Here is a 14,172-nt window from a genome sequence, read left to right as displayed (position 1 = left end):
TAATCCTCCCAGTCTACCTAGGTATTCCAATCGCCCGCCACGACGTCAGGAATCTAGAATCTCTCGTACTGTGTAGATGGGTTCAGCTTTAATGGGTGGCAATGGGGGGTCATCGTCAGGGACTGGGTCTGCGGAAAGTATGGAAACAGATAGGTGATGGTGTTTTAATAGTGAAACATGAAAGGTACAGTAGGATGTATCCGATACTGAGCAGGCAGACGTAACCGATAGGTAACGGGATTTATTTGTCTCTCCACAGGGAAGGGTCCAGTGTATTTAGGACTGAGCTTTTTGGTGGGGTGGGGTGGGGTCTCCTGTGAGCATTGGCGAAGTGTTGGTGACGATTTACAGCCTGCTGGAGAGGTTGGTGAGCCTGGTCCCAAACCCTTTCACCAGGTGTTCCAGGTGAACCAGGTGTTCACAGCAAGGACCTCTGAAGGTTCAACAGACCAAGGAAACAATTGGGGTTGGTAGCCTAGGATACATTGGAATGGCGTAAGGTTAGTAGAGGACTGACGGAGGGAATTCTGAGCATATTATGCCCATATAAGATAATGGTTCCAAAGATTCTGATTTTGATGACAAAAGGTTCTGAGGAATCGGCTAATGTCTTGTATCTTACGCTCAGTTTGAACGTTGGCTTGGGGGTGATATCCGGACATGAGACTAACCGTGACATTGAGTAGAGAGAAGAATGCCCGCCATACTCGTGAGATGAACTGGGGCCCTCGGTCTGATACTATATCCTTCGGGATTCCGAAGATCCGGAAGACATGCTCGAACAGCATTTCTGCAGTCTCAAAGGCTGTGGGAAGAGCTCGTAAAGTGATTCAATTACAGGCTTTAGAGAATTGGTCAATAGCTACTAGAAAGCAAGTTTTCTCATCGGAAGCAGGAAGATCGGTAACAAAATCAACCCCTATGTGAGACCAGGGGCGATGTGGAATAGGCAGAGGAACTAGTTTTCCTGTGGGTAATTGTTGTGGTACCTTGGTTATTGCACAAAGAACGCAACCTCTGATGTATTCGTGAATGTCCTCGTGCATCCCAGGTCACCAGTACTTATTTTGCAGAGAGTTTTATTTACCCGGGGTGTCCAGTTCCTACTGAGGAGTGTGCTTGTAATATGAGGGCTCTGCGATGTTCCTCTGAAACAAAAATTTTACCCTGTGGACATAGCAGAGACGGGGGTCGCTGTTGAAACCTTTCGCGGAGCATCTCGTCCAAATCCCATTGGATGGGGTTAACAAAGATTCTTGTGGGTAAGATACATGATGTAATTCCGGTCATCCATCCTTACCCCTTCCCGGGTGATTGTATATCCGAGGAATTCTATGGATTTCTGGTGAAACACACACTTTTCAGCCTTTACATAGAGATAGAATTCTCTTAATCGTTGGAGCACTTGGGCGACATGACATTGGTGATCCTTTTCATTAGGTGAGTAAATCAAGATATTATCTATGTAGACGAGAGCAAATCGGTTCAGATACTCACGGAGGACCTCATCCATGAAACTTTGAAAGACTGACGGGGCATTTACAAGACCATACGGCATCACTAAATACTCGTAGTGTCCGGCAGGGGTGATGAACACCGTCTTCCACTCATCTCCCTCCTTAATTCTGATCAGGTTGTATGCGCTCCGCAGATCCAGTTTTGTGAAGATACGGGCATCTCGGAGCTGTTCAAGAGAAGATGGAATTAGTGGAAGAGGATAGCTGAATTTTACCGTGATCTTGTTTAGAGCTCTGTAGTCGATGCAGGGTCTTAATCCTCCATCCTTCTTGGGAACAAAGAAGAAACTAGCCACTGCAGGAGAAGTGAATGGTCGGTTGTATCCCTGTTTAAGGGCTTTGTCAACATACTCCTTCATCACCTTCTGTTCTGGGATGGACAGGTAGTACATGCGACCCTTGGGGATAGCTTCTCCGGGGACCAGATCAATTGTGCAATCCCAAAGACGATGTGGCGGGAGCTTAGAGGCTGCGCGAGGGTTAAAGACATCTGCAAAGGAGGCATAGCAACATGGGACATTGACAGATTGATTTACCTTTGGACTTTCAATGGACGTGGAATTCAATGGCGTGGGAACAGGCGTGGAATCAACTTGAGACATGGAATGACTTACTTGGGTGTTCTGGCATTTACAACCCCACTTCAGAATTTTCCCAGTCATCCAGGCTATAACTGGTTGATGCTAAATTTACCACAGGCGGCTGAGTATGAGTTCTGCTTGACTATTAGTGAGAATGAGTGGTGCAAACTGTTCTTGATGTTTGGGTTCAACACAAAGGGTAATAGGTGTAATTTGATCTGTAACGTACCCCTTGTTGATAATTTCTCCTGTGACAACGTAGATGGAATAGGGCTGTGGAGCTCGAACCCTCTGGAGATGGTGGGTCATGACGAGTTTTCCTGAAATGAAATTTCCATCTGATCTGGAGTCACCAATAGTGGTAACCTTTACATCGAGGCCTCTAAACTTCAAAGTCACACAGATGGTTAGTGGGTTAGAAACAGATTGTTGAGGAAGGACCAAACTCACCACTAACCGTGGGGGACGAGATGGACAGATACATATGAAATGATCAAAACTCCCGCAGAACAAGCATAATTTCTGTTTTCTTCGAGTTCGTTCCTCTGGAGATAACCGTTGGGAATCTACTTGCATTTTCTCAGGTGGTGGTTCAGGAGCTTTCTCTGGAGCGCTGCGGCAGGGAATATTCTCAGCTAAAATGCATTTCATAGGAAGACTGGGACCTTAGATGAACGCGGTGAGCTTGTTGCATGAACTTTTCCAATCCCAGAGTGTCATCATAAATGGCTAGTTGGAGACCGAGAGTAGAATTTAGTCCTCGTCCACCAATGTGGGAGTTGAACTTGTGGAAGCGCTATCCTCCGACTGCGCTGAATTCATTCTGTATTTGTTTGTCCAGACAGGTGAGTTCGCTGGGTTCTTGTAAAGTCAAAGCCACAGTAACAGATCGTTTCCTAATGTCTCTTTCTCCTTAGGTGCCGAAGCCAGTATCAACTCAAGGTAATCATAGGATATTTCAGCGACCTTTGAATCACAGGTAATGAGCTGGTGATCCGTGGCCCTGAGGGCAGCAGAACAAAGACACAGGTTAGTGTAACACCAAAAGGTGAGTATACGTTACGCTTGGCAAGTAGAGCTCAGGAGATAAGAGGGATGAGACTGTTCCTGATGGAGTGAGTGAGTGAGTGAGTGCTCTTATGCTGGCGGTGATTGGTTTTGGTAATGCGTGGCAGGGCTGGTTAATATTCAGGTGACTGGGATCATTGTTGATTGGCAGAGACCGGCCTTGCCAGACCCCTGACAATGTGTTTATCTATATATGCGAGTATAGAGTAGAAATTGAATGTGAAAAATAGAAATATAGACTATGTACTGTATATGATTTTGTGTATATATATATATATATATATATATATATATATATATATATAGTAACAGACTATACTTTACTTGTTTTTGGTAGAGGGAAACCATTTGTATTTTTGTGTTTGGTAGAGGGAAACAATCTGGTTGAACTCATGCTTCTGGATTGCTCTATGAAAGTCCTTTGTTGAGAACTCCTTGAGTTTCTGCTCACTGTGAGTATGGTTTGGTTTATTTATCTGACAACGTCTGTATATTAAAGTTACTGATGTCAGCCATTTGCTTTCTTTTTAGAAATGACTTTATTTAGTCTATGTCTACACTTGTCTATTCTACAAATGATTGCTCTCTTGTATACTTGTTTATAAATCACTTAATGACCTAGGACCAAAATATATTGCAGATATGTTCACTGAAAATTAATTTAACAGAGCACTCAGATCACTAAGATCAAGTCAGTTAGAAATACCAAGGGTTCACACAAAACAATGAGAGTCCGCCTTTAGTTACTATGCCGCCCGCAGTTGGAATCAGCTTCCAGAAGAGATCAGATGTGCTAATACATAAGTCACATTTAAATCTAGACTCAAATCGTGCAAAATGCGCATCTTGTCAGTAAAGCCGGTTATCTAATCAGCTGTTAATTCCATCAGGTGCGTGATTTCACATAGAGCAGCTGTTACTACACATAGCCGTTGTTAACTGAGAAGATGTGCCAATAAACGCTTAAAATGAAGTGGATTTGCGCATCCTCTCTATTAACAATGGCTCTGTGTAGTAACAGCTGCTCTATGTGAAATCACGCACCTGATGGAATTAACCGCTGATTAGAGAACCAGCTTTACTGACGAGATGCGCATAACGATCGGCCGATCGTGATTGGAGCACCCCTAATTATGTAAAGCACTTTGAATTACCATTGTTTACGAAATGTGCTATATAAATAAACTTGCCTTGCCCTGCCTATATGAAGTGACCACAACTAAGCAAGCCAGAGGCGACAGCGGCAAGGAACCGAAACTCCATCGGTGACAGAATGGAGAAAAAACCTTTGGAGAAATCAGGCTCAGTTGGGGCGCCAGTTCTCCTCTGACCAGACGAAAACAGCAGTTCAGTTCCAAGCTGCAGCAAAGTCAGATTGTGCAGAAGAATCATCTGTTTCCTGTGGTCTTGTCCTGGTGGTCATCTGAGACAAGGTCTTTACAGGGGATCTGTATCTAGGGCTCTAGTTGACCTGGTCTCCACTGTCTTTCCGAGTTGTAGAGGTCTTTTCTAGGTACTGATCCACCATCTGGTCTGGATACATACTGGATCCGGGTGACTGCAGTGACCCTTTGACTTGGATACAGACTGGATCTGGTGGCTACAGTGACCTCAGAATAAGAGAGAAATAGACTAATATTAGCATATGCTGCGTTTCCACCGAAATTACCCGGAACTTTTGTACCAGGAACTTTTTTTCCCAAGAACTTCTTTCCCCCCAGACCTGTTGCTTTCTGCTTTTCCACCGCGGTGTGTAAAGTACCGGGAAGATTAGGCAAATAAACTGGTGACATAGGTCTCCGCGCGTTTCTCAATACAAAGTACCGCTGATTTAAAAAAAAAAAAAAAAAGTACACTGATTTTGGGCGTGCATCATCGGTAGTTAGTTCTGACTTCGTGCATTCGACTGGGGAGTGTGATGTCCGCGACAACGCAAATCCTGTAATTTTTCCTCTCTGTATATTTACAATAAAATGAAATAGGATATCAAATAGCACTGCCTCCTTTGGTTTTCAATTAAGCATAATAACAGCTGCAGAAATGTACTTAGTTCAGTGATATGTGTATATACAGCCATTACAATGAAACGAAATATTATATAAATTTGCCTTTTTTATTTTCATTTTAACATATAGATAAATTGAATACAGACCAAAGAAAATCTGTTAGATTTACCCCGCAGCTGAATTATATTTTCTGTTTAACCACTAAAGACACATCAGAGCCAGCGGCACATATCAGAAGGTCTAACAGAGGTGAGGCTGCTCTCTGCGGATACAAGTGGACTGAGCTTCCGCTGATCGTGTGGAGTTCACCGTCTACGAGATCGGCGAAACACATTTTTAAATAGGCGCTGTCTTTATAAATAAACCATAGATTTGAGTTTTAAACAACTAAATTCTCGCCTGAAATACTTTTAAAATTACATTTCATGACACAATAACAGTTATATATGAAAATGATCCGAATAAATGGTGGTTGAACTCAACCAATGCTGCATGAACTCAGATCGCTTTGGCTACTGCAATTTTCCCCTCAGTATATTTACAATAAAACGAAATAGGATATGAAATACCACTGCCTCCTTTCGTTTTCATTTAAACATAATAACAGCTGCAGAAATCTACTTAGTTCAGGGATATGTGTCACGTTATATACAGCCATTACAATGAAACAAAATATTATATAGACTTGCTTTTTTTATTTTCATTTTAACATATAGATAAATTTAATACAGACCAAAGAAAACCTGTTAGATTTACCCCGCAGCTGAATTATATTTTATGTTTACCACTAAAGAGACATCAGAGCCAGCGGCACATATCAGAAGGTCTAGCCGAGGTAAGGCTGCTTCTCGTCGGATAGATGATCACTGAGCTCCCGCTGATCACGTGGAGCTCACCGTCTACGAGATCGGCGAAACACATTTTTAAATAAGCGCTGTCTTTATAAATAAACAACAGATTTGAGTTTTAAACAACTACATTCTTGCCTGAAATACTTTTAAAATTACATTTCATGACACAATAACAGTAATATTTTGAAAATGTTTATACGTATAAACGGTGGTTGAACTCAACCAATGCTGTGTGCACTCAACCAATCAGGATGTTTAGCGCCCAAGTCCCGCCCCCCGAAAGTTCCAGAACTTTGAAAAAGTACCACCTCACCAGCAGGGACTTTCTGAGGGGCATTTTTTTACCCGGAACTTTATTTAGTTCCTGGTTCCTGGGTGGAAACACACCAAGTACCAGGCCAAAGTCCCTAGTTCCTGGGTAAAGTTCCTGCGGTGGAAACGCGGCAATAGATGCCATTCTTCTAATGATGTAGCAAATACATCAAGTGTTATGGGAAGTGTTCCTGGTTCCGGTTTACCTAATTAATGCAGCCTAAAAATCCTTTAACAGATTTGGATATTAGAAGCATATTAGTGTGTTATGTGTAAGCCAGGTTAAAGAGATGGGTCTTTAATCTAGATTTAAACTGCAAGAGTGTATCTGACTCCCGAACAATGTTAGGTAGGTTATTCCAGAGTTTAGGCGCCAAATAGGAAAAGGATATGCCGCCCACAATTGATTTTGATATTCTAGGTATTATCAAATTACCTGAGTTTTGAGAACACGACGGACATGGAGGATTATAATGTAACAAGAGCTCATTCCAACTGAGGTGCTAAACCACTGAGGCCTTTATAAAAAATAAGCAAGATTTTAAAATCTATACGATGTTTAATAAGGAGCCAGTGCAGTGTGGACAGGACCGGGCTAATATGGTCATACTTCCTGGTTCTATTAAAAACTCTTGCTGCTGCATTTTGGACTAGCTGTAGATTGTTTACTAAGTGTGGAAAAAACAACCACCCAATAAAACATTACAATAATCTAATCTTAAGGTCATAAATGCATGGATTAACATTTCTGCATTTGACATTGAGAGCATAGGCCGTAATTTAGATATATTTTTGAGATGGAAAAATGCAGTTTTACAAATGCTAGAAACGTGTCTTTCTAAGGAAGGATTGCGATCAAGTAGCACACCTAGGTTCCTAACTGATGACGAAGAATTGACAGAGCAAAGTCTTAGACAGTGTTCTAGGTTATTACATGCAGAGTTTTTAGGTCCTATAATTAACACCTCTGTTTTTTCAGAATTTAGCATTAAGAAATTGAGGTACTCCATACTTCACTTGTGATAGATAATACCTCTTCATTCACGGCTACGAATTGATGGCGGTCACATAAGTAAGATTTAAACCATGCTAATGCACTTCCATTAATACGAAAAAAGTGTTCTAGTCTATGCAAAAGAATGTTGTGTTCAATAGTGTCAAACGCAGCACTAATATCAAATAGCACTAATAGAGACATACAGCCACTATCAGATGATAAGAGCAGGTCATCTGTAACTCTAAGGAGAGCAGTCTCAGTACTATGATACAGTCTAAAAAAGGGAGGGGGAGAGAGAGCACATACAGAAGACTCATTGAAACATCTGGAGAGTTTAGTATGTTCTAACAGTCATGAACTAGGTTAGTTAAATATGTTCCTTTTTCACATTTCTGGGTTTCTCAGCAGCTGAAGTCATCATAGTTGGGTTAACCTGAAGAGCAGTGAATGGGAGAGTACCACAAATATTTTTGCATTGCCATTTGCTCAAAAAGCAAAAGAAAACTCCTCGATAGTGTTATCATTACTTTCAATAAAAGGAAAAAAAATTGGGAAGGACTGATAATGGCAGTCAGAAGTGAAAACAAAGTCAAATTTGCCATCCCTCCCATAGTCCCTGAATTAGAAACACCCCTCTAGTAGAGTTAACCCATTTGTGCCCAGATTTTTCTGGTTTAATGCATATAGTCATGTTAATAGTGCCCTATGTGAACATGTTCTGCATTTATTTTCTCAAGATTTTTTTATTTATTTTTATGTAGTTGCCGGTGGGCAAGTATTTTGCCCCTTACAAGACATAATGTCGTAACAGCGAGAAAAGATGATCTACAGCAATTCATCACATGTGTTAGCTCTTTATCTTTACATTCTTCCTTTTGTATTCATTTATATATTTATTTAACTCTGATATCATTTTTCTATGTGTAGCCTAAATTATGCGCGAATGTTCCCAAACAAGTTATAGTGAGATTTATTTACTTCGGGTCTAGTATAAATTTAGCAGCTTTTTAATTAGAATCACAACGTAGCAACAAAGGACATGATCGCGCGATATCCGCCTTTGATCTCGTAGCGGATAGTCTGGAATGCGCTTACTTCACACGTGAAGCATCACGTGGTCTCTGACAACGACACACACCTCCAGATACGTCACTGGAGTGCAGCAATGCTGCTCCATTCATTCAAAGAACCGAAGCACGTTCGAGAGGAAAGATGAAGACAAAGATGTTCTCCTTTGGTCTGTTTGCAGTTTTACCATTTCTATGGCACGGTAGGACCTTTATTTGTTTATTTATCCTCAGATCAACGATAATTATATATATATATAAAGAGTAGGGAACTCCAAACTACACATATATAATATAATATTATATATATATATATATATATATATATATATATATATATATATATATATATATATATATATATATATATATATATATATGAGTAGTTTGGAGTTCCCTGCTCAAAGCAGAGGTTATTGAAGACCCAGAGCCAGATAAAGACAAAGAACCAAGCAGTAAATAGTAATATGTAATGTAATATTTATTAATTTATTATTATGTAAAATTTATTTTACTTTAATGAACAAAGATCAAGACAACTTTTTCCCACACATTTTTGTTCCAATTTTAAATAACAATAATAATAAAAGAGTACATTTAAAATAAAGGAAATCCAATGGGTGCCTTTTCTATCCTCAGGACATTTATATGTATAAAAAGGTATGAAAATGGACTCTAACATTTTACTACCAAGCAAAGTATCACATGAAGCTATAGCTGTAAATTAATAATATAGATTTTAAACCATTATGAAAACTGCCCATAACAGTGTGAAAAAAAACTATTTGTTATATAACTTGTAGTCTCAGCTTCTGACACGACGCCCATAGACCACTGACTAAACTTCTGAATCATGTGGCACTTTTTTTTTTAAATTGAACTTTAAACATTATTTACACCTTTTGTAAGTACAGATTGAAAAAATAAATAAATAAAGGGACATCACATCAACAGGTTGGTTGAATTATACAGGATTTCCTGGAGATGGTCCAGATATAAAGCTTTTTTCCAGAGTGCTGCATTCTTTAATGTTCTTGCTGGAAACAAGCAAGATGCCAAACCCTGTAATGGCAGAAGAAAGCTGTTACGTTTGCAACTGTGACAGTGAGTGCTTATCAGGATTAACTAAATGCTGGATTTAAAATATTTGTAAAATATTTAAAATTTGCGCCACTGAATCTTTCAAATATGTCCAAGACTTTCACACATGGTATGTTATCTGGGGACATTCCACACCCCTAAACATGACATGGCACAAAATGAAACATGATTGGTTGCTTTACCTTTCTGTCAAATGGCCTCTTGGGCCCACCATTCAAAGCAGCCAAGGTTCCCAGAAGGTCCGGCTGTGTGAGAATATCTCTGCATTCCATTTGGAAAGGGTTCATCTCTATGCCCTAATCCCTTCAAATGATTTACCCACCGAAGATGAAGAGTGTAGGGTTCACAAAAACTTTTTAACAAGATGAACAAGGAGGCGCCTTCGTCGCACATTTTGTACGCTGGTTGAACTCCAAACAAGTTTTACATTTTTTTACATTAAATGTCATAACTTTTCTTGAGAGAGGCTGGACTCTCTACCACTCTGGAGTTGCCCATGGTGAGAGGCGGAGGGCTGGAATGGGTTTGCTTATAGCCCCCCAGCTCAGCTGCCATGTGTTGGAGTTTACCTTCGGCCATATGTCTTGGACACTCGGGTGAAGAGAGGGGCGGAGCTGTCAACTGATCACCACCTGGTGGTGAATTGGATCCGATGGCAGGGGAGGATGCTGGACAGACTCAGCAGACCCAAATATACTGTGAGGGTCTGTTGGGAACATTTGGCCGAGCCCCCTGTCAGAGAGATCTTCAACTCCCACCTCCGGCAGAGCTTCGACCGTATCCCGAGGCAGTCTGGAGATATTGAGTCCGAGTGGACCATGTTATCCACCTCCATTGTCTCTGTGGCTGCCCGGAGCTGTGGCCGTAAGGTCTCCGGTGCCTGTCAAGGCAGCAATCCCCGACCCGGAGGTGGACACCGGAAGTAAGGGATGCCGTCAAGCTGAAGAAGGAGTCCTATCGAGCCTGGATGGCTTGTGGGACTCCGGAGGCAGCTGACAGGTACCGGCAGGCCAAGCAGACTGCAGCCCGTGTAGTCTTGGAGGCAAAAAATTGGGCATGGGAGGAGTTTGGTGAGGCCATGGAGAAAGACTATCGGTTGGCCTCTAAGAGATTCTGGCAAACCATTCGACGATTCAGGAGGGGGAAGCAGTGCCCTACCTACACTGTTTACAGTGGAGATGGGCACATGTTGACCTCAACTGGGGATATTGTCGGGATGGGGGAAGGAATACTTCGAGGATCTCCTCAATCCCACCGACTAGTCTTCCGTTGAGGAAGCAGTGGCTGGGGACTTGGAGGAGGACTTGTCCATCACCCGGGCTGAAGTCATTGAGGTAGTTAAAAAGCTCCTCAGTGGCAAGGCACCAGGGGTGGATGAGATCCACCCTGAGTACCTCAAGTCTCTTGATTTTGTGTGGCTGTCTTGGCTGATACGCCTCTGCAACATCGCATGGCGGTTGGGGACAGTACCTCTGGCCTGGCAGACCGGGGTGGTGGTCCCACTTGTCAAGAAGGGGGACCAGAGAGTGTGTTCCAACTATAGGGGATCACACTTCTCAGCCTCCCGGGGAAAGTCTATGCCAGGGTACTGGAGAGGAGAATTCGGCCGATAGTGGAACCTTGGATTCAGGAGGAACAGTGTGGTTTTTGTCCCGGTCGTGGAACACTGGACCAGCTCTATACCCTTTCCAGGGTGCTGGAGGGTTCATGGGAGTTTGCAACATGTTTTGTGGATTTGGAGAAGGCATTCGACAGTGTTCCTCATGGCATCCTGTGGAGGGTGCTCTGGGAGTATGGGGTCGGCGGCCCCCTGCTCAGGGCTGTTCGGTCCCTGTACGACCGGAGCAAGAGCTTGGTTCGCATTGCCGGCAGTAAGTCAGACCTGTTCCCGGTGCATGTTGGACTCCGGCAGGGCTGCCCTTTGTCACAGGTTCTGTTCATAATTTTTATGGACAGAATTTCTAGGTGCAGCCAAGGGCCGGAGAGTGTCTGGTTTGGGGACCATACGATTTCGTCGCTGCTTTTTGCAGATTATGTTTTCCTCCTCCGACCAGGACCTTCAGCATGCACTGGGACGGTTTGCAGCCGAGTGTGAAGCGGCTGGGATGAGAATCTGCACCTCAAAGTCCGAGGCCATGGTTCTCAGTCGGAAAAGGGTGGATTGCCCACTTCAGGTTGGTGGAGAGTTCCTGCCTCCAGTGGAGGAGTTCAGGTCTCTTGGGGTCTTGTTCATGAGTGAGGGAAGGATGGAGGGAAGGCTGTACCAGTCTGTCGTGGTGAAGAAGGAGCTGAGCTGTAAGGCAAAGCTCTCAATTTACCGGTCAATCTACATTCCTACTCTCACCTATGGTCATGAGCTGTGGGTCATGACCAAAAGGACAAGATCCCGGATACAGGCGGCCGAAATGAGCTTTCTCCGTAGGGTGGCTGGGCACTCCCTTAGAGATAGGGTGAGAAGCTCGGTCACTCGAGAGGAGCTCAGAGTAGAGCCGTTGCTCCTCCACATCGAGAGGAGCCAGCTGAGGTGGCTCGGGCATCTATTTCAGATGCCTCCTGGATGCCTTCTCAGGGAGGTGTTCCAGGCACGTCCAACCGGGAGGAGGCCCCGGGGAAGACCTGGGACACGCTGGAGGGACTATGTCTCCCGGCTGGCCTGGGAACGCTTCGGGGTTCCCCCGGAAGAGCTGGAGGAAGTGAATAGGGAGAGGGAAGTCTGGGCATCTCTGCTTAGACTGTTTCCCCCGTGTCCCAGCCCCGGATAAGCGGAAGATGATGGATGGATGGATAGATGGATGGATGTCTCCACTAGTTGTCTCACTTCCCCATAGGCACCTCACCGTAAGCACTACAATTCCCACAAAGCCTTGTCCCTTCACCACAGTAATTGCACTCCTGTTAATTGCACTCAGGTGTCTTCACTTGATAGTTATTACCCTGCCTATAACCAGTCTTTTTCTGTTTGTTTTCATGGAGTCCTTTCTTTCCGTCACCCCGTTCCGAGTTCCTCGTCTTCCGAGTTTCCTGTTCCAGTTCCTATTCCTGTTCCTGTTCCTGTTCCTATCCCTGTTGTTTTGTTTGTTTGTTTTTTGTTTGTTTGTTTTTTGATTTCTTGTTTTGACCCCTGCTTGTTGGATTCTGATTTGGATTACCTATTAAACCCACACTGTGTTTGGATCTCTCGTCCCCTTGTGTTTCCTGGGTTCCCAAACATAACAAATAGTGTCTACACAAAAAAAAAGTAGCCCATTATAAACAGAGCCCATTATAATCAGTGCTGTCTACACTGGATGCGCTACGACACGACATTTATGACATACTGACACAAATTTTAAATGATTTGCAATGTTACTTTGTTGCATCCAGTGTACAGTAAACAGGCTTTAGCTGTGGCGGCGTGACGAGGCAAAAGTCGCATCCGGTGTAGACACAGTGTTACAACAAGGAAATGTCACCCAATTGGAGGAAAGGCTTGAGTAATATTTTAATACTAAATTAATGTCAGGTTGTTGTAAATACAGATCAGTTTAACCAAATTTGAGTGTCTTTGTCTTGATTTGTATAACTGTGATTGTTGTTTGGGATTGAGTTATGCAAATAATGCATGCAATATATTTATATTATATCAAATGTATGCACTTACAGGATGAGTGGGACAGTGCTTGTTTAACTGTAAATGCAGACACAAGGCAGAAGGGGAATGGTATAAATCACACAGCAAGGAGTGACTGAAATAATTAGTTTCAGATGTAGACCCATTTAGATGGTTTCTAAAATGTCTTGAGACCAAGAACAAAAGATCAAGACCCAAGCTTTTGTTTAGCTGGTCTCCAACTCTGGTCATGCAATTTATATATATATATATATATATATATATATATATATATATATATGAAAAAGTGTTTTGCAGTCTGAAATCACATTTAAATATAATTGGATTGGAATATTGTAATTTTAATGTGTCAATTTCAACATTTCTGTGTTATGGTCTTCAGAATTACATGAAAGCAGGCTATGTATTGATCACTTCTTGGTTGTATGAATGCAAGATCTGAGTCAAGATGTGTGTTGTATGATGTATATTATGGTGTGCAATAAGCACCAAATAACCTTTATGTTAATTATATGTTAATTATAACATGTATGTTTGTCTGATGAGTGAATGTGTAAATTGATGATGCTTTCATGCTGTTCGATCTGTAGAAAATCATTTTCACAGCACTTTCCGGTGGTATCTTTTTATATTTTTGTCCCACTTTCCCAAAAACAATTATAATTATCTGTTAATTTCTGTTCTAGTTGTGTCTGGTGCAGACAGCGTCTCTGTGTCAGCGATGGAGGGAGATTCAGTCACTCTATACACTGATGTTAAAATAAACCAACAAGAAAAGATTCATTGGTATTTTAATGGCATTCGCATCGCTTACATCAATGGAGATCTTAGTCATATCTGTACAGATGTTCAGTGTGAAGATAGTGATGAGAGATTCAGAGACAGACTGAAGCTGGACAATCAGACTGGATCTCTGACCATCACAAACATCACAAACACAGACTCTGGACTTTACACATTTCAAATCATCAGAGGTAACAACAATGAAAGGATCTTCAATGTTACTGTCATTGGTAAGTTATTATGTTTAAAATCAGGTTGTTTAAATCACATCGTGTTTAT

The 14,172-nt window shown here is 42.2% G+C and overlaps 1 protein-coding gene across 2 annotated transcripts in view; it reads left to right on the top strand.

Annotated features, from left to right (window-relative positions):
- The window catches only part of LOC113080552 (uncharacterized), a 52,779-nt gene that overhangs the window by 35,942 nt on the left and 2,665 nt on the right, over positions 1-14,172 (top strand). The window contains exons 1-2 of one of the 2 annotated variants that reach the window (XM_026252717.1): positions 8,518-8,602; positions 13,797-14,123. In XM_026252717.1, coding sequence (XP_026108502.1) covers positions 8,545-8,602; positions 13,797-14,123 — 385 coding nt within the window. In that variant the 5' untranslated portion in view covers positions 8,518-8,544. Of the gene's footprint in view, positions 1-8,517; positions 8,603-13,796; positions 14,124-14,172 lie in introns of those variants that run through there. The other variant, XM_026252716.1, reaches the window with a different exon arrangement.

This window comes from Carassius auratus, unplaced genomic scaffold, assembly GCF_003368295.1.
Source record: "Carassius auratus strain Wakin unplaced genomic scaffold, ASM336829v1 scaf_tig00031568, whole genome shotgun sequence".
In the NCBI taxonomy this organism is placed as follows: Eukaryota; Metazoa; Chordata; class Actinopteri; order Cypriniformes; family Cyprinidae; genus Carassius; species Carassius auratus.
The sequence above is the reverse complement of the archived record's forward strand: the minus strand, read 5'-3'. Positions and strand labels throughout refer to the sequence as shown.